Source organism: Cyclopterus lumpus, chromosome 25, assembly GCF_009769545.1.
Source record: "Cyclopterus lumpus isolate fCycLum1 chromosome 25, fCycLum1.pri, whole genome shotgun sequence".
NCBI classification, from domain to species: Eukaryota; Metazoa; Chordata; class Actinopteri; order Perciformes; family Cyclopteridae; genus Cyclopterus; species Cyclopterus lumpus.
The window spans coordinates 7,991,792-8,012,565 of NC_046990.1; the positions used below are offsets into that span (position 1 = coordinate 7,991,792).

A 20,774-nucleotide genomic window follows, 5' to 3' on the forward strand; every position below is an offset into this window, starting at 1 on the left:
GAAAGTTATCATTCATAAAATTTATACTTTTTCACTCTTTCATTTATTTAAATGTATTACCGTATCTGTATTTACAGGAGTGTTGAATGACGGAAGTTTGCTCTTATTTTGAACTCTGTTCTTACACGTTCTCCCCGTAATGCCTCGTGCGCACGAGTACCAAAACAAAAACAAAAACGTGCGCGCTGGTTTGACTGTTTTTCGAAGTCGAGGCTGGATTGACTGCAGTATCCCAACCGAGATCAGAGCACTCCTCCAACCCGACCCATAAGAAGATTCCGGTGCGCTCCTTTCAGTCACCTCCCCTCCGTCTCCTTCCTGTTCCCTTCAACGGTCCTCCTCTCCGGTGGTCCTCTCGGCCCTGGAGTCAGCATCTCTCACTCTCCGACCTACAGCACAGGACTACGCTCAGCCCAGAGGAGGAACATGTTGCTTCAGAAACTGGTACGGTAGGAGTCCGCAAGTTTGAGCTGCGGGGAGTTTTAGACGTCGCTGTGCGTAAATCCGTGCGCAATTACACGCATTTAACGCGTGTGTTTTTGGTAGTTTAAGTAATTTATTGTGGCCGAAAGGACATTTAACCAGTTTTCTAAGCTTTTTATCCCCCATCCATTATCTTCCCTTCCTGCTGCTAAGCATTTGCAGAACAATTGTAGAGCCAAACGATAGAAGGCGATAGTTATGCGCATGCGGGTGGTCCCTTTTCACTCTGCGCCGCACCAGTCTGGACAGGTCATCGAGACAATGCAGCCACAACATGACCTGTGTTAGACCGATGCCAAGAGAGGCAGAGCTCCGTCCCCACTGTTATATTTGAATGTCGAACGCACTTTTGAAAAGAGCATTTTTGCAATAATCACACCAAATGTAAAGCCAATCAAAAGTACAGCAAATTGTAGCTTGTACATCATAATCAGGAATAAAAATAATGCATAATGCTCTCACGCTGTTGTTTCTGTTTAGTCATTAACTCTAATGGAGAACAGATCTCATGACCAGCAGCACAATAAATGGAAATTATGATGTAATATGTGTTGTTGTTGTTGTTGTTGTTGTTGTCGTTGTCTCAGTTTGTTTGGATCCTGTCCGTCCTGTGTGGCACCGACGTGTGTCGTGGTTTTGTCTACGACCGGCACAGACGCTCCGGAGAGGACGGGACTTCCGCCAGATCAGAGTGTGAGTGCCGCCGACCTTGTTGCTGCATGGTGGGGGTGGTGTGGTGACCTCCCACCGTCAGGGTGGCTGTTTTGCAACAGACCCTGATCTCTGACCTCCTTGTGGATAGAAAGCAAGAGAAAAGGCCCCTACAGGAAACCGACTCAAGTGGGAACCTGGGAAACAGTCGTTTTTCTTTTGGTGTGCTATAATTTCCTCCAAATAGGTGTTTCCTTCCCTCCAGGCGTTCATAAAGTTATGCACCCCTTCAGACTTTAACGTTGTAATCGTATATAGAGCCGCGAAGGCGCAGGCAAAAAATATTGTGAAAAAATAGCGTGTTTCCCTTTTTCCAACACTCTTAATCATTTTAAGATTATTTAAATGTTCTCACTCAATTCATGGCGAAACAACCACTCTTTAATTTACTTATTCTGTCTAACCAACAGTCCAAAACCCAAATATATTCAGGTTACTATCATTAATTTCTTTCGTTTTTTTAACAGAAAAAAAAGGTTGGACAGAACCATTGGACAGGTTGGACGAGATTAATTGAACAATGAATTGATTCTGCAATAATGAAAATAATTGTTAGCCACACACCCACACACTACACAAGTAGTGTGTGGTTATTTGCGGTCCAATGAATAAGAACAATGCATAGTTGCAGTGAGCCCCTCAGAACTGTGTTCAGTGAAGTCACAAAAAATGTTGCTGCCAAAGTGTCTGCACCGGCCATGTGAAGTGTACTTTGGACCTGCGTTAATGTATCTTGGCCAAGTGTTCGTGGGACATGCCTGAAGCTCCAAGTCCAAGACACACGCAGAAAACAACTTATTTTTAAACCAGAGTAAATCTTGAACTCTGTGAGCTTCAAGAGCAATCAGTCACCCCGTCGTCCACCGGAGTGACACGCGTCCCCCCCCCCCCCCCCCGTCCCCCCCGTCCTGTCCCCGAGGTCACTCTCCTCACGGACGACATGAGAACTTACTTACCACACCAGCCGCTCCAGAGCAATGTCTCCTGCTCAGGTTGTTTTCTATATGAAGCGTCTGCCAGAGCATATTAAATAAGCGAGCAGAGAGTATGTGGTGGTGGTGGGGGGGCGTTACAACAGATCTCTGTGACTCTGCGAGGCTGTGATTGGGCAGCCAGTGTGTTGTTGTTTTTTAGGAGGAGAGAGAGTGTTTGTGTTGCTCTACCTTGGGCCAATATTAAGAGGCCTCAGATTCTCAAACCCTCTCGGCATAAGGAGGCAGAGGTTTGCTTAGATTGTCAAATTCTGGACTTTAATTGCTGAAAAGAGTGTAAAAGCTCATTGTTGACTTTGGGAATGCCCATTTGATCACTAAAAGAAATAATCAACTTACTAGCTTTACTGCAGGCTTTACAGTCCTTGTAAGTTTTGACAGTTTGTGTATTGGATTAAATCCAAAGTGGCAGAAACGAGAAAACCAAGCGCACTGCTAACTGTTATTGAAGGCCCGTCTACCAGACTGTCTAGATTCATCGTGGCAAGGAGGACAAAACTAAAATATGGGACTTTGGATATACTCTATTAAACAAATGTTCACAGCGTACACAGACCCTGTAACTTCAAGTCCTCGGGTCAGCGCTACTTCTTCGTCCTCTCAAATTGGACTGAGGGCAGACTGGACGCCACAGTGACTCACTATCGCCTCTCCAGGTACAAGCAGTATTACAAGACAGGACGAGCCGGGGCTAGCTGGTTAGCATTCCAGTAGATATCTCCGCAACACAATACTTAGACATCTTTGACAGAACATCAATACAGTAACCTCTTCACATTCTGCTGATAAATTTGAAATCTTTGAGCCAAGAGGACGTTGTATGTGCTCTACTGGACAAAAAAAAAAAGGCATCCAGGGTTTTCACCTTTGACCTGGAGTCCTCAGAGTGAGTCTCTTGCAGCAAAGAGGGTATTGATGCTGCAACACGCTCTGAGTCCACACTGCCGCGCCAACTAGCTGGGCAGCATAAATTATTCAAAGTGTAAAGCCTCGGTTCCTTCACATACACTCCATATGCACTTGCATAAAGAAACACACACACCAACATAAGTCCACAAGCGCGCCGTGTTGTCTAACTCCCGTTTGCATCCCCTGACTTTCTCTGTGAGCAAGGTTTTTTTTTTTCTGTGAGTGAACAAAGAGCGTGTTGTTAGAGATGTAGCAAAAAGTTCACTCACTCTCAGATCTCCAGGATGTCTTCAGTTAAGCCAAGGGGGGTTCTCACAATGCGGTTTGGGTTCCACACCCGGGCTCCCGTCCACTGTGGACAAGAGTGTTATTATGTCTGAGGAAACCTGTCCACATAGTGAGATATAATTACCACAGTTTGGGTCTCAAGAGAGGAGTTAAAGTTTAGTAACTGTTGAGTTTGGCACATGGCTTACCTTTGTCACAGTTATTACCAGTTATTATGAAATACATGTGGAATTTTTGACCACATTTGTTGCTTTTGACAAAGTAGTATGTTCTACTTATAAAGTGTTTCTGTTTGCAGATTTGTACTGGTTGATAGACATTTGAACAGTGCAGCCATTCATTCATTTTTTTGACAATATGCATTATTTAGCTATAGACTGGCCAAATGGCCAAATGGCCAAATGCCAAAATATCCCTCCAGTTCACTGTTAATGTTTTGGAACTGTGAAAAGTGTTGAATTCGACCACATTTGTGGTCACTGTGTGGGAGCTTTACCAAAACCAGGGATGGTGGTTTAAAGTCACAGCAAAAATGTCTTAAGCGTTCAAAATAAAGGCATAAATACGTACAAATCCACAAACAAATAGAAAGATCCACATAGAAATGCAGAAATATATTTGTGATTTTTCTTTTACATTTATATAAATCGGCATTGTGTCATTGTGATGTATTTGTGAATCGTTCTGCGTGCATTTGTGAGTCTAATTTATTTGTAAACCCTTCTGTGTGCATTTGTACATTTTATATATTTGTGAATTGTTCTGTTTGCATTTGCAATTATTGAGACTGATCTGACCCCGTAGACTACTAATGCAGGGAATCTTTTCTGCGTATTGACCTTCAAACCGCCTTCAGCAACCGTTCACAGCACAAAAAAGCACAGATAACATTGAAGTGTCCACTCATTGAATCTGTGTTCATCCCCGTCAGCTCGCTCTGCGTCTCAGTACGCGCCAACCTCCGGCTCCTGCAGGAGCAGGTGTTTCGAGCTGGTTGAGCTGGAGCCGCCAAACTGCCGCTGTGACAACCTGTGCAAGACCTTCAACGGCTGCTGCTATGACTTCGATCAGCTCTGCCTTCGGACAGGTACTCAATCACCATCCACTTCTTGTGTTCTGATTTGTTTGTTTTTCCTTCCTACTGTAAGGGAGAAGGTGAGCTGTGTATACTGGACGCCTCGGGCTTTAAGGAAAAATCAGGATTCGATAGGTTTAAAATTAACAAGATTTAATGGCAAAAAGTACCAGACAAAAGAATACGTTCACGATCGTGAGGGCCGGTTGAACAGACTTCCACAGACTAAATCACTTTCTCTCGTGAAGTAGGGAGCTGTCTGGTCAACTCAAGCCGAAAGAAAAGTAAAAAGAGCACGTTTCCCTCAGTACAAATCCCTTTTATAAGTATTCAGTCACGCCTTTAACACCTTTAAATGTTAGTAATTCGTCGGGTTAAACATACATCACCTTTGGTTGGCTTAAGGCCACTTCAAAGATCACGGGGTCAAACGTCACACTTCCGGTCAAGACAAAGAGTTTCTTTTCAGAATAAAACCTCTCATCTTGCCTTCAGCATTAAACGTCACGGGTTCCCACTCCGCTGTCAATTTTAACAACATCTAACTTATAGACTATCATTCATTCTCATGCATCATACAATTATAATGCATACATTTATCAACAGTCACAATAATAGATTATGATAATCTCATGCCTTACAACATATTTCTGCAAACTATTTTAACCAATATTTCACTATTAATTATCATACTTCCATTATGTATTAATATAAAACATAAGACTATCTTTATGTGCATGTGCAAATCAAAATAACCTATTACAACTCTACACTACCTAGCTTCTTTTTGTTGTTTTTTTAGAGAGAGAGAGAGCACGACAGGAAAGGACAGGAATAGACATTGTGCTGTGATTTGAAAGAAAGAAAATGACTCCCAGATTCTTGGCCTGTGTTTGATGTCAGAGGAAAGGGACTCTAAATACCTTTAGTCATGTTCTGTACTAATTAGCTTCTCTACAACTGTCCTACACACACACACACACACACACACACACACACACACACACACACACACACACACACACACACACACACACACACACACACACATCAGTAACAGTATTCCAATTATATGACATTTAAAAACAAATGTTCACCCCATTTTCTATATCAAGTACTTTTACTTTTAATACTTTTTTTCAAAATGTTGTTTTTGTACTTTAACACAAATATTCATGAAAGATAAAGCAACGTGTTTTGGCACCAGAAAATATAGTGTGGAACGGACATAATCAAAACTATACACTGTAGTGCAAAACAACCCTGAGGCACCGTAGTTCGAACCAGGACGGTAAACTTTATAGCTCCTTTTATAGCAACCATGACAAAGGCCACGCAGACCAGATCCACTTTCCATTTCACAATAAAAGCCCTAGACATATGCAACTGTTTACCAGAGGGAACTCAAATTCACTCTGAACATTTTGCTACAAAGAAACTCAATAAACCATCTTACAATAGCTTACGCTATACAACAGTTGACCTCAGACAGACTGCCAGACGCTGCTCTGATCCTGTCATGTGAACATCCTTCCACGTTCCTGTACACAGAGGGGGGTTACGAGTGCAGCAAAGATCGGTGTGGGGAGACTCGGAATGAACAACATGCCTGCCACTGCTCCGATGACTGTCTGGCCAGAGGAGACTGTTGTACCAACTACAAGACACTGTGCAAAGGTTTGCCATTTGAAATATTAAACTGGATACAATGAGTTGCATGTTATTGATCGGGTTTTCTTTTCAGGACATATGTCTCATCATGACCCCCAACATATTGTGTTCTTTTAGGGGACACTTCATGGCTGCAAGACGAGTGTGAAGAGATCAAGACATTTCAATGCCCTGCTGGGTACGTTTAAATGAATGTGTGTGTATATATATACATAACTAAATTATTTGCTCAGAACTCTAATTTGATTTCATATAACAGCATTTTGATCTTCCTCTGTTGTGGTGTGTGTGGTTCAGGTTTGTGCGCCCGCCACTCATCATGCTGTCAGTGGATGGATTTAGAGCTTCTTATGTGAAGAGAGGAAACACAGTCCTCCCCAACATCGAGAAACTGAGTAAGACCTGGATGGGAGTAAGAGAAAGGTGTTTTTTTTAAAAGCTGTAAGAGGGAAGACTCTGTCGATGTGGTTATTTATGCAGCCGAGAGCATTGACAGACGATTTGGTACTCTTCATGGGTGCTAATATCGGGATTTCCTTTGCTCTGTTTTCCCTTTCAGGAACATGTGGAACCCATGCACCATACATGAGGCCTGTTTACCCCTCAAAAACCTTCCCCAACCTCTACTCACTGGCTACGGTATGGCACAGCAGCATGTTGCTATCAATGATCGGGTTGTCAGTTGTTGTTGTGATAAAAACATACATTTACTTCAGTGTTCACAGGCATTAATCTCAGCCAGCTGTATCTTAAAATGGCCTGCTAGCATTAGCGTTGAGCACAAAGTAAAACTGAGGCTTGCTAATGTAAAAATGACAAAAAGCTATTTTTTTTATAAAGGTTACCAACTCTAGCTTTTAAATATTTTGAAGGCAAAACTGAGAAAAGAAGACCAATTAAATACAGTTATGGAGTAACGCATGTTATTGGCCTTAGCATAATCTCAGTGTTACTCGTTGTCAGGGTCTCTACCCAGAGTCTCACGGTATCATCGGCAACTCCATGCATGACCCCATGTTTGATGCCACCTTCACCCTGAGAGGCCGAGAGAAGCTCAATCATCGCTGGTGGGGAGGACAGCCGGTAAGTACAGTCTCTTCTCTTCTCTCCATCTGTAGTTCATCAACACTATGATTGTATTTTATTAGTGAGCTGACATACACAGATCAGAGGCAAACAAAGACACCCACAGTGGGAGTGGGACTCAGATCTAACAACATCACAACTTTATAATCCAGTGATTAATAACAGATGTTAACATGAAATCTGGTTTGGGATTACTTTTATTTCTGGCAAGACCAAAGCGTTGACACTAGGTAGTCTGAAACCTTTTAGGGTTTTGCTTTAGTGGTTTTACTTAAAGAACAAACCTGCGTTAAGATTTTATATAACAGAATACTAAGTCAGGACGCACCGCTAACCAACTAGGCTTCACCAGTGTCTTCCAAAATAGTTGACAAACCGAAGAAAACCAACCTACTGTATGGTTTTGTTGTCCACTCCGATAGCATCCTCCTAAAATATATATGATAAAATAATAGGACTGCACTGTTTCTCTCCTAGATCTGGATTACAGCGCTTAAACAGGGAGTGAAGGCTGCCACCTTCTTCTGGCCTGTGTGAGTCTACATTTGCAGCTCTAATTGATTTTCTGAATGCATTTCCCGGCCTTGCCCTTTCAGTCCAATGTGTTGGTGCTCTGCATCAGCCCCGGATGTCCAAAAGGACAATCTTTCACGATTTTAAAGTATATGACCTTTGCTTTTCAATACTTTTGTAGTATTATTTTCCCTTATTAATACTTGGGAATTACAGCTGGGTAGATGCTTTGAAAAGACAGCCTCTCCTCTCTGTGCCTCCCAGCTGCTTAGCCAGCAAAATTTAATGCTTCTGACGCAGTTTTTCATACGGTACTTTTAAACTCTGCTCTCTGTGGTCTGAGCTATTTTGTATGGTACTCGGGAGTATTAGAGCCATGCACAGAATAAAGTCGAAGTTCTAGTAGTTTGATTCATTCAAATTTCAAGTTTATTCTTGAAATTGTTTCTTTATTCTCAAAATGGTATTTCAACTTTATTCTTAATATTTATATATATTTAATATATATCTGACCCTAATAATCTGGAATAGTTGTCTTTGGCATTTAAAACATGTTGCACGTTGCCTGGTAAGTGAATCAGGCGTTGTAAACAAAACTCAGAGGGAGTCCAATGTCAGCTTGTATAATATACTGAATGCACTCTTTGTTGACATTTATGTTCTACGGCACCAGGTAAGAACACATTGAATAAATTGCCAAACATTTGCTCTCTGGCCTGTATTGATATTGGAAGCTTTACAACCATGAGACATATCGGCCAATCACGTGGCAACATCAGTGTCCTCATACCTGTGAAACCTGATGTTATGGTGTTAATGTACCTTAAAAACCACTGCATTTGCTTTTTTCTTATAACTAATATTTCAGGAAATGTAAATTATGTGTGTGGGAAAGTTCCCAAAGGAAGTCACGAGTGCATGCTGGTAAAAACCTGTAGCCTGTGTGTGGAAAAGGAGCCCACATTTAATCGGCACAGAGACGGCTTTGATGGAGCGGGGGGCGGGGGGCTGTTTTCACAGCAATTTGGGCAAATGGGCCTGTTTACACTACGCAGGGTTCCTCTGTGAGCCGAGGTTGCAGCCCCTATGTAAGCGTCAGGGCTGGAGCATGCAGTTTACAGGGCTTTCCTTGCACTTGGCACTGACAAGAGGTGCGTGAGGAAGAAAGTGAGCATGAGAAGAGGGAGACAGACAGACACCTCCTCATCCACCTGGTGCATCAAGCCCTACTCATGGCCTCAGTCCAGGGTTTGATAGTTGACAGCTGTGGACTGTTTGACAGCCAGCGTCTTGGTCGGTGGCCTCATAACTTCGCAGGCAGCCTTTTGACTTTCAGACACTTTAAACAGTTGAAAGGGCTCCAAGTCTGTTCTACTTTGTGAGTCAGTGGGAACAGTTTGGAGTTTAATGGTTTAATGGGTCATGAAGGACACCTGAATCGGAGTCTATCACTAAAGTTCTGTGTTCATGCCGTGGCTTGTTAACATGTTGCTCTGTGTGTTTGTGTTCCAGTGCTATCCCTTTGGAGAGGCGAATGCTGACCATGCTGCAGTGGCTCCACCTCCCTGGAGGGGAGAGGTGAAATCTGTTTGTTTTTTGTGTCCGTCTCACATTTGTCTTTCATCTTCCTGTCATTTGGGGTACGTTTCACCGTATCCCATTAGTTGTTTGTAGTTCTGTAACGTCGCACAGCTGGATGTCTGAATATGATGATGACTTATTTGAACCGAAAATAGTCAAATAAAGTTAGACTCAAATCGGGAATGGAAGGTTTAAGTTCCGTGAGGGCTAATCCTGTTTCGTACATCTATTAACGATGTGCAGCACATATCATGGCTAATGAGACGTTCACTGACTGTAAATCCCACGCTGACTCGTGCCTCTATACCACCTCCTTAGAGTGGTGGATTTCCATTCCAAAGAAATGTAGTGGAGTAGAAGTATGTACAATAGTAATATATTCAAGTAAAGTGGAATCTCAAAGTTGTACAGAAAATGCTGTATGTGAGTTTATTGACTTTGTCTTCACCACTGCAAGTGATGCACTTTAAAGCACCTGTTTGTTGTTGATTAGTACTATCACCACAACTACCACAAGTACGTCTCCATCTTTTTGTTTCAGGCCCTACATTTACGCCATGCACTCTGAACAACCAGACACATACGGACACAAAGTGGGGCCCATGAGCACAGAAGTGAGTAGTCTGTGTGTGTGTGTGTGTGTGTGTGTGGGAGGGTGGGTATCTGTGCGTTCAAAACACACACACACACACACACAGTGGGTTCTCACTTCCCTTCTGTGTTTCAGTTGAACAACCCTCTGCGGATGATTGACAGGATAGTCGGCCAAATGATGGATGGACTCAAACAGATGAAACTGCACCGCTGTGTCAACATCATCCTGGTGGGGGATCATGGTACAGAGACACACACACACACACACACACACACACACACACTCGCCTTAGATACAGAGGCAATATCCCATTCACTTCATTCTAGGTTTCACCAGCAAGCCACTCGTTCCCTGTTGTTCTCAGGTATGGAAGAGGCGCACTGTGATCGCACCGAGTTCCTCAGCAACTACATGACCAACGTTGATGACATCATCCTCGTCCCCGGGTCTCTTGGCAGAATACGCTCAAGATACACCAACAACCCTAAATGTGAGAAGAGACAAGCTCGTAATATAGAATTTTATGTAATGTTCTTTTTTTTCCTACAGGCAAAGCATTGCTTCTTCATACAATATTTTTGGGCTATTTTGCTTCCATAACATGTCTTCTTTTCGATTAGTAGAAAGAAAACATCCAAAATACACATTTAGGTATTTCTTTCACTACTTTGTTTATGTACATAACATTTCAGAAAACTTGTAGTACCAAAAAGTATTGTCTTAATTTAAGTAATCATCTGGGGAAGTTTGATGGTGATATCTATTATTATTATTATTATTATTATTATTATTATTATTATTATTATTATTATTATTATATCTATTATAAAAAATCATTCATAGCCTGTTTTATACATTTTAATTTCTTAGAACATGGCGAAAATGTGTTCTTTTTGGTCTATGGAAAGTATTTTCTAAGTATTTAGTGATAAAAGGATGTATCTTAAAGTCCCTTTTCTATAATCATTTAACTGTAATAAGTAAACAAAATGAAACACGAATGTTGAACCTTCATGCAGACCTTGTAATTGGAGTGATACTTATCTGTATCAGTTGAATTTCATGAATTATTTTTAACAATATTAAGATATACGGAACAGTATGTTGCTTTGTTGTACTTTACAGTTTTCACTACTCTGACCATTGTTCTTTATTTCAGATGACCCAAAGGCTGTTGTTGCAAATCTAACAGTAAGTATTAGGCTTGCATGAAAAATACTCAAACTTCTGTGAAGGTTAATTTTTATAATAGAAATACAATTTTATTTATAGAGCACCTTTTATTACATAATACAAAATAATTGAAATCAAAATTATGAATATTCGTTTTGAGCTTTTAAGTAAAATCATTTAAAAGTCCATCCTCAATGTCAGTGTATTGATGCTAGTATTGGTTCAAGATGTACCTCTTTTTTTAGAGGTAATCCAATATAGAGTGCATTAATCTAGACCACAAAATACGAAGGCATCTTTTAAATAGAGGTAGGGTCTTATTCTTGTGATATTGGAGCAAAATACCAATGATTGTTTTTTTGGTTCCAGTGTAAGAAGGCAGACCAGCACTTTAAGCCGTACTTGAAGCAGCACCTGCCTAAGAGACTCCACTACGCCAACAACCGGCGCATCGAAGAGATTCACCTGCTGGTGGAGAGGAAGTGGCATGTAGCCAGGTACAGAACCGCCCCGATACAAACATCAGATGTTTACCAGAAAGAAAAAGAAACTCCTTTCAATATGCCCAATAAGTGTAATGAATAGTCAGCGGTCAATGATGTATGTTAATATATAACAGTCACACAAGACTGAATACATAATCTCCTGGCGGAAGTTCACTGAGCGCACACAAAGACATCCATTGAAGATGTGAGTGACTGAAACCCAGACATGTGGGCTGAGATATCTCTCTCTTTACACCTTTGACCTGTAACGATATAACATGAGACCCCAACTTAAAATATGTGTTATTGGAACCTTTCATGAAGTTCACGATGAGGTTTCATATTAATCCTTTGCATCTTTCACTCCTTCTTCTTAGATCCATACCTCCGCTAAACCAGGACGCACACACTTCATATAAATACTGCAGGAGTCAGTGACTTACTATTTGCACTGAATACATGCATATAAATGTGCTTCTTCTAACTTATTCATTTTTTAATAATTAATAGATAAGTTAGATTTTTAAATTTCTTTTAGATGATCTGAATTTCTCCAGAAGATCTAACTAATTTAGTTGTAATTTGTTGCTGGAAGTGCTCTAATGTTCTGTGCAGTTGGTGTAACTATACGTGGCGTTTTTCAGCCCACCCATCAGGGAGGCTTTTTACTGCACATCTTGCTTTACTTAAAAAAAAAAACACATCTTATGCTAACGTGGGCTGCTATCGACGTATCATTAACACGTGTATAGCTGTAAAGTTTTAGGATGTCCCGTTCTGAGCCACACTCATGTGCTGAAACGTTAATGACGTGCTAAAATGTACTCTGACGGGCGTTTGATGTAGAGCAGCGAAAAGGTCTTACTGCAGGGATTCAGTGACAAAGTAAACCATGAGGTCATCAAGAGAAAACAAGCACCTTGTTGTGTGTGTGTGTGTGTGTGTGTGTGTGTGTGTGTATGTGTGTGTGTACACTATGATGTTGACACAGCGGTGCAGTTTCATCTGTTTGAGTCCATCCATCATTTGGCCGACAATCCTGTCAATCATCCGCAGAGGGTTCACACACACACACACACACACTCACACACACACAGACAGATGGATGGTAAGAGTAACGGCCTCTTTGCATGGAGCTGTCTTGGCTTGGTGAACCGTGGGATATCTCCATTCTGTCTAAATGAAAGACATCTTTGAGGTTTCAGAGCAGCTCAGATAGACAGACGGGTTAATTGGCAGAGTGTTTGAGCATTTACACATACATATACACACACAGACACACACACACACACAGACAGACCAACACACACACACTTAACAGTACGTAAGTCAATGTCTGCATGAATACCAAATCAACTATCTGTTTACCAAATGAAACCCTTTTTCTCAGCTAGTCATTTACATGTTTAACATGCTTGAGGCTTCACCGCCTAGACGCACATCCACACATGCACACGCATATATTAAGGTGTATAACTGGAAGTAGTGTTTTAATGGACACTTAGTTAAAAGTGGCTGTTTTTCAATTAGAGGAATGTGGCTTGGGTTGTGTGAAGGAGTGCTTGTCCTTGGGCCGAGGGCTAAAGTAGGTGAATACTGACGACGTGCTGCAGTTCAGCTGTATTTAACACCACGGTTTAATCCGTAAAAACCTGTGTGGACGAAAAACATGGACAACTGTAAAACCGGACAACGGCGTGGTTAAGACCTGTCAATCACAAGTTAGCCCGCCCTAAAGCATAGCCTTCGTTAAGGTCTATTTTACTCTAAGTGGGACCATAATTACTAAATGAACACCATGTTATAGCTGAGTAGCAAATACCAGCGGTACAACACAACATTGGTGTGGTATGCAATATTTAAACTTTTGCTGCAAAAGAGTCATATTACACAATATTCTGAACCTTCCAGCCAGGTTTTGTAACATATGATCAATGTAAGAATGAAAAGCATTGATATAAAAAATTCATAGCCTTTGCCGGTTGACACTGCCCTGGTCTACTACACATAGACAACCAAGTTCTGATTGATTGATTCATATTGTTCATTACAGGAAAGTTCCTGAAGGGAAGAGGCACTGTGGCTTCGCTGGTGACCATGGATATGACAATAAAATCAACAGCATGCAGGTACTCTTGATAATCTACAGTCAGCCAGAGTACACAAGTATTAGGTCTTCAATCTAAAACAGTGATTTAATCACTGGAGAATTTTGGAATTTTGGGACACTGAATGTAATCTACTGGAGGCTACGGCCACCCCTTACTCCGCTCTGTTCCCAGTTCCTCCCATTCTCATCTGGTCACTCTGATACTCACGGTTGTTCATTACTTGTGCCATCAACTCTCATTTTCAGACTATTTTCTTGGGGTACGGACCAACATTTAAATTCAAGACTAAAGTTCCAGCCTTTGAAAACATTGAACTTTATAATGTCATGTGTGGTAAGGCATTTCCTCTTTTATTCCTTCTGTGCTTGGGTCTGAGTGCATGTCTATGATTCGAGTCATCTTGGACTAGCCAAAATGTGTTTGAATGAACATGTGAGTAGACGAGTCACTACATAAGTGGTGTTGTATGTGTGACAGCCTCCACTAATTCTTTTGGCTGACATGAAACTGACTTCTCTCGCTCCTCAGATCTTCTGGGTCTGAAACCAGCTCCCAATAATGGAACCCATGGCAGTCTGAATCACCTGCTGAGAAGCCCCCCCTACAAGCCCACCATGCCAGAGGAGCTTTCCAGGCCAGCAGCCTCTGGTCTTGGTTCTGCAGGAACGGACGATCTGGGCTGCAGCTGCGAAGATAAGGTCAGCCATGATGACTCGGTGGCGGACCCAGACCCGGCTTCCTGCCCACTGCTGAAAGGAATACCAGTTTTTAGGGGATTGGCTTGTCTGTCAAGCTCACTTAGATTAGTGATAACAGGGATATCAAAATCCATCTGAACTTTGCAGACATAGAGGATATCCTTCAATGTGCCCCTAAGGCTATAATGAGTACAATTACAAAAATAACATGAAAGTTGTAATATACTGGAGTTATCCTTTAAGTGTGAAACTTAACTTAGGATTTCTAAACTAAAGCGATCACTGAAAACACCACGAAAGCAGTTTATTTTGGTCTGATGTTAATGAGAGTGAATGTCCATAAGCATATTGTCGTATAACTTTGGCATGTTGCACTCAGGGATACATGGATACTTTTGGTATCTATTGCATGTTTGCATCAATTGTGGATAAAGATAAAGATGCAAGGGCAACTTTCTGAGTCCATGCAACAAGGCAGTTTTGCTGTGGTAACCATAAATCTTTCAGTTATTATCTTATAGAGTATAGAAACAATAAAATACTTAAATGTAAGTAAAACTGCCAATTAGCATGTTTTCAAAAAGTTACCCGTTTATCATGACCTCTTGGGGTTGCACCTTATGTCACGGCGCTCTCCTCTGTGAGAGAGCTGCACAGTCAATTAGGAATTATATGATGCTTAATTGATTTCACCAGGCCAAATTGGACCCTCACAAAGTTTAACCACCACAACCACTTCTCCTTTTCTTGACTGTTTCACCATAAGACCACTCAAGTAAAGAACCACTGTATGTATTTTATGTATTTCTTTTCCGTTTTGCTTTTGAAATGCAGTTAAAGTTGTCTTTTTACGCAGCAGACCTGTAAAAAGATTAACGTGCATTGGCCTAACAACCACTGTTAATTCATTATTTGTGAGTGTGTGAATGAGCCTGTTTGACTTGTAAAAAAAAGTATCTAAGTACCTGATTGCTTTGTTGTGTCTTCGGACGTGGTTACGCTTCTCTTTTCAATGTGACTTTTGTCATCCGATCGTGGCCCGGACATTAACAGCAAGGTCTGGGCGCTCCGAGAGCTGAACTTGGCTGCATTACAGGAAATGAAATGAGTTCATCCATCGTTTTAAAGACGCTAAATTATATCCGATCAGGCACGGTGCCGGTCTGTCGCATCTGATCTCAAAAGTCACATTAAGAAAGTGTAACCACGGCCCTCTATTCAGCTTCCTTTAATAACTGAAACAACCGTGTTGCATCTTTGCTTTCTGCTGCAGAGCTGGACTCAGTTCACCTCCAAGTCAAGCCGTTCAAACACAATCTGTAGATAACGTGCCAACAAAAAGGCAACCTCTCATTCCATCGAGGTCTAACACATTTGACACCCTTTTCGGTCTGTGTATTTTTTAGATCTACATCCTGAATAGCTTGGATTGAAAGTGTAGTGAGAGCCAGCCCTTCTCTGCAGCGTTGCACTTGATACTGTGTTTGTGATTCCTCTGAAGATCTCAAGAGATTGTTTCAATCTCCGATCTTTTTGCAGTTGCGTGTAAAAAGTAGGGGCCAGAGAGGTTTGAAAGTGACCCTTGTACGAGGCTATAACCTGGAGTCACTCTGGCTCTGTCTCTTACAGAACAAAGTGGAGGAGTTAAACCAGCGACTGAGGCAAGCTATGGATGGTCAGTCAATCACGATGTTACTGAAAATTTAATTTTAGTAAACTTGTTTAAATTGTAAAAATGCAGTAAATTAGGCCCCAGTGTACCGAGTAAACACATACTGTAGATACATCCCCCGTCGCCGTCAGATGTTGCTGTTCTTTCACTTCGTTATTATTAGATTTGTAAATGTGTCCACACCTGTGTGTGTGTGTGTGTGTCTGTGTGTCTGTGTGTCCGCCCTGCTCCTGCCCTATCAGACAGCAGGAACTTGCCGTATGGGCGACCTGCTGTTCTCTTCCGTACCAAGTACTCCATCCTCCACCACAGTGACTACATCAGCGGCTACAGCGAGGCGCTCTCGATGCCTCTCTGGACATCGTACGCCGTCGGCAGACAGGTACTCGTCATCCTGTGCTCTGGATTTTGGATGTTGCAGAGGGCTACATATAGTATATTCTGTCTCTCTTCCATCATATGGGCTAAGTCTGTCCCCTCTAGTTAACGTATGAAGCTGGGAAAGAATTGTTTTGGTTGCCCCTGATAGCATATGTAAGGACAGAGTCGTAGCTAAACCTATTTATTCATACTGGGCCAACAAACCTTTTTCCCATTACAGCAATAACTTTTTAGGCCAAAAAAGAAAATATTTCTAATGTGAGAATTAGCTGTATGAAAATCTGGGTCTAGAGGAATTTGTAGGATTATTATGTCCTGGATACACTCTCCTTGCTTCTCTGAACTTTCTTTATATCTCAGTACACTGCCAAAGACGGTGAAATAGCGTATGTACCTTTAACCTTTTCGCACTTGATTCATAATTATTTATTTTCTGGGGTTATATACATTCGCATCAGCCAATCATAGCAGTAATTTAAGCCGTGTGTCATTTGCTTTATTATCTGTCTCTTGCTGGCATGTTTTAAGAGTATATTTCGAGAGCAGTGGACATGGCTCGAAGCTACAAAGGCCAAACTTCACAAACGCCCTCTGTCCTCATGGCGTCCAATCACATCGCTGTTAATTGTACAAAAAAATTCAAAAATAAAAACTTCTTTTGATCCAGATATCACCCTTCTCATCCACAAGACAACTGAAAACCACCGATAGTTTAAACTAGAGCCAGCTGAGCTCTGACCTCTGTCCTGTGTGCGTGTGCGTGTGTGTGTGTGTGCGTGTGTGTGTGTGTCCTCCTCTAGGTAGAAGTATCCCCTCTTCCTGAAGCCCTGTCCAACTGTGTGAGACCTGATACCAGAGTCCCTCCAGCCTACAGTCAGTCATGTACCAACTACAGAGCAGAGAAACAGATCACCTACGCCTTCCTGTACCCACCACGTGAGTTTACCACTTCAACTCTGAACAAAAATAAAAAGGTGCACTCATTAGAGGGCAGATCTCCGTTGTTGTCAGCAATTTTCTCAATAATACGCAAGTAAAAATGCAATGTCGATGCTCCATAGAAACGTCATAGAATAAATATTTTTTATCGACATTTGCCGAATAGAATTTAAGTCAATGAAACTTGTTTTCAAAAAGTGTGATCACTTCCACCATGAGAGGTCCTTTCGGTCATAAGTGAGCACAACAATGATGAGGCTGATGGGTCCAGTAGTGTGCGAGGCTCGCCGTGGACAGAGCGACACAGAGCGCACACACACACACACACACACACACACACACACTAACATATACATGGTCTCCTGTCGGAGATAATAAGATGGATATTTCGTTAATGGTTAATCTGTATTTATTTTTTAATAAAACATCCGTTAGTTGATTGTTGAAATAATCAATAGTTACTTTGATATGTTATATTATTTTATGTTTTAAACAAAGACACTCGTAGATCTTATGCTCATATTTACAGTTTGGGTCTTATTTTCATATTTTTGCTTATCATTCCTATCCATTATAATAACAGATTTACTTACTAACTCTATTACTGATATCTAACAACACCTGCACCTGAAATAAATGTTATGATTGGCGACAGCCGTGGCCGTAGGCATTATCTCAGGAGAGATTTTCTGACTGAAGGATGAACTGATTGTAACTTAGTGGTCAAAGACATTTGACCTCATTATTTTTGGCAAGGGCTCAAGAATTCATATGCTAATTATTACAATTTCACTCAAATGTTTAGTTGGAAATTATGGCGTCATGTAATTTTGGACGGATGTGGATTTAAACTGCAATTGGACTGGTTAATCATGTTCTGTTTTTTCATTATTGGCAGAATTCTCCACAACCATGGACAAAAAATATGACGCCGTCCTCATCACCAACACCGTCCCCATGTATCCTGCATTCAAGAGTAAGTCGATCAGGGATTCCAAGTTTCTTCAAGGGCCAGATGCTCGGAGTCCCGTTGGAACCTTGCTTATTGCGAATTTGAAGAAATAAAATCCAAATCAGTGCTGATTGTTTTGTATCTTCTATCACCTCCCATCCCATCGTCCCCGTTTCATTCTCTCACTTTTGTTCTTTCCCCTCTCTTCTACCTTTCTCTCCCAGGAATATGGAGTTACTTCCAGAGAGTGCTAGTGAAGAAATACGCCACTGAGAGAAATGGAGTCAACGTGCTCACTGGACCCATATTTGACTACGACTACGATGGCGTCAGGGACTCCGCCGACAAGATAAAAGAGTAAGAGCATTCTTTTTCCTCCACTTCTGATTCAGCTTCAATACACATTAAGTTTAAATGCATGCTGGTCACAGTGACGCGCGGTTCGTGGCTGGTGAGGCGCTGACTCTTTCAAAGTCAGATTTACAAATATATGAACCCGATAGAGTATCTTAAATCACCATTCAGTTGGCAGCTTGCACATTGATTACTGGTTGTTTTTCATATTTCATATCAGCAATCTTTACACACACATAGGTATGGTATGGTATTGATTCCACCAATTTATAGTTGTGCTTTTCATCGCAATTACACAATTCATACTCATTCAATACATATAAAAATAGGCTATATATATATATATATATATATATATATATATATATATATATATATATATACTTACTGCATCGTCCTACCTTTACTTGTAAAGGAAGTCCATTCATCTATCCTTCTGGACAAAAATGTCCATGACTTTGTTGTAAAATTCCTCCTTATGTTTTCTTTGTTTTAAATACGCAAACAAGCATAAACACTCCCCCTTCATTGAGGCAGAGACCAATCAATCAGACTAATTAGGTTCTACACATACCTGAATACACTACCTATTCTATGAGGCGTTCCCTCACCTGCCTCTCCTGACCGCACTGGGCATTGTTTATAGAAAAAAGTAGGAGAATTTACTTTTGATTTCTGACTAAACGTTTCTCCGTTTGTTACAAATGAAACAAGTTGAGTCTTTTTGTTATTGCAGGTACGTAAGTGGGGTGACACCTGTGCCCACGCACTTCTTTGTGGTTCTGACCAGTTGCTTAGACTTCACACAGGCTGCAGACTCGTGTAGCGGCCCGCTCAGCAGCGCAGCCTTCATCCTGCCGCACAGAGCCAGCAATGACGAGACCTGCAACGTAAGGAACTTTAAATGCATCACAACATTTGAATAACACTCATATACATACATATAGTAAAGATAGATATTAGCAATTACAAAACTGTCCTTATTTAGGGATTCCCCAAGTTAGGAATCCTAAGTAAGGACAGCATAGACACTATCCTAAATGATGTATGACAATAAAGATGGGGAACAACATGAACACCAAAATATGATGATTGAAATACTGATGAATCCATATTAGGACACTTCAAATTCTGGGTTAGACATTATTCTTGCCACGATGCTGAAATTTCGATCTTCAAAACAATACTAATAAAAATATCGATATTTGACACCATTGAGAAACATTTAGGGCATACATTTTTAGATTCAGATTAAAAGTGAAATAGCATCAACTCGCTGTTGTAGAGAAGAGAGCAGAAAGCACTTTCCTTGTACCGCTGCGGAAAATAGGTATTGAAACCGTTTCCAATATTCAGTTTTGATATGTATCGATGCCATATTTTTTATGACACAAATGGGTATATATATTAGTCTAGCTCGGTATAGAATAGAAAATAGCTATTATTTACCTACATTTTAAGTCGAAAATTTTGCATAGCATATCTTTATAGATTTTTAACATATTACATCACTTTTTCCTAAATGAGTTGAGTTATCAACTTTTGGAGAAATACAACACGCTGTGGCCAATCGCATAACCCGCATTCCAGTGCTGTGAAACCCAGCCATGAATGGGCCATGAAGGCCACACAGCCCTGGGCTAATTGCCTCAACGCCTGATTTTGTGTGAACGCAGCCTAATTTCCACTAAAACTTCTCATTGTTTTTCTCATTTGTTTGTGTGATGATCGAACAAACAAGATACAACATGTTAATAAGTTAGCTATTGGTACGTCTATTTAACAATTTTAGACAGAAACAGGCTAGATGTTTCCCCGTGGTTCCAGTTTGTATCAGAAACCATTGCTGTAGCGTCTTAATCCTGCATTCTTTTTAATGACCATCAGGGGGCGACTCCTCTGGTTGCAAAAAGAAGTCTGGTTGTATAGAAGACTATATAAATGACTCTACTTCTCACTTGATTTAGTCCCTCAGTAAACATTGTAAACATTAGCTTATGGTCTCAATCGCTAGTTTTAAGTCTTCTTCAATACAGCGTGATGTTCATTCAGCAAATGATGGTCCCCTTAGAGTCAAATAGACCGTCCATTCACTGGTTGCAAAA

The 20,774-nt window shown here is 41.1% G+C and overlaps 1 protein-coding gene across 1 annotated transcript in view; it reads left to right on the forward strand.

The window, feature by feature from the left end:
* Positions 1–340: 340 nt before the first annotated feature.
* Positions 341–20,774, forward strand: part of enpp2 (ectonucleotide pyrophosphatase/phosphodiesterase 2) — a 21,842-nt gene continuing 1,408 nt past the window's right edge. The window contains exons 1-24 of the mRNA XM_034528912.1: positions 341–444; positions 1,071–1,176; positions 4,315–4,470; positions 6,010–6,135; positions 6,247–6,307; positions 6,427–6,524; positions 6,689–6,768; positions 7,093–7,212; positions 7,693–7,748; positions 9,241–9,306; positions 9,851–9,923; positions 10,037–10,145; positions 10,269–10,394; positions 11,064–11,095; positions 11,447–11,574; positions 13,616–13,691; positions 13,919–14,006; positions 14,202–14,371; positions 16,001–16,046; positions 16,286–16,425; positions 17,225–17,360; positions 18,262–18,339; positions 18,540–18,672; positions 19,406–19,559. Coding sequence (XP_034384803.1) covers positions 427–444; positions 1,071–1,176; positions 4,315–4,470; positions 6,010–6,135; positions 6,247–6,307; positions 6,427–6,524; positions 6,689–6,768; positions 7,093–7,212; positions 7,693–7,748; positions 9,241–9,306; positions 9,851–9,923; positions 10,037–10,145; positions 10,269–10,394; positions 11,064–11,095; positions 11,447–11,574; positions 13,616–13,691; positions 13,919–14,006; positions 14,202–14,371; positions 16,001–16,046; positions 16,286–16,425; positions 17,225–17,360; positions 18,262–18,339; positions 18,540–18,672; positions 19,406–19,559 — 2,376 coding nt within the window. The 5' untranslated portion in view covers positions 341–426. The remainder of the gene's footprint in view (positions 445–1,070; positions 1,177–4,314; positions 4,471–6,009; positions 6,136–6,246; positions 6,308–6,426; positions 6,525–6,688; positions 6,769–7,092; positions 7,213–7,692; positions 7,749–9,240; positions 9,307–9,850; positions 9,924–10,036; positions 10,146–10,268; positions 10,395–11,063; positions 11,096–11,446; positions 11,575–13,615; positions 13,692–13,918; positions 14,007–14,201; positions 14,372–16,000; positions 16,047–16,285; positions 16,426–17,224; positions 17,361–18,261; positions 18,340–18,539; positions 18,673–19,405; positions 19,560–20,774) is intronic.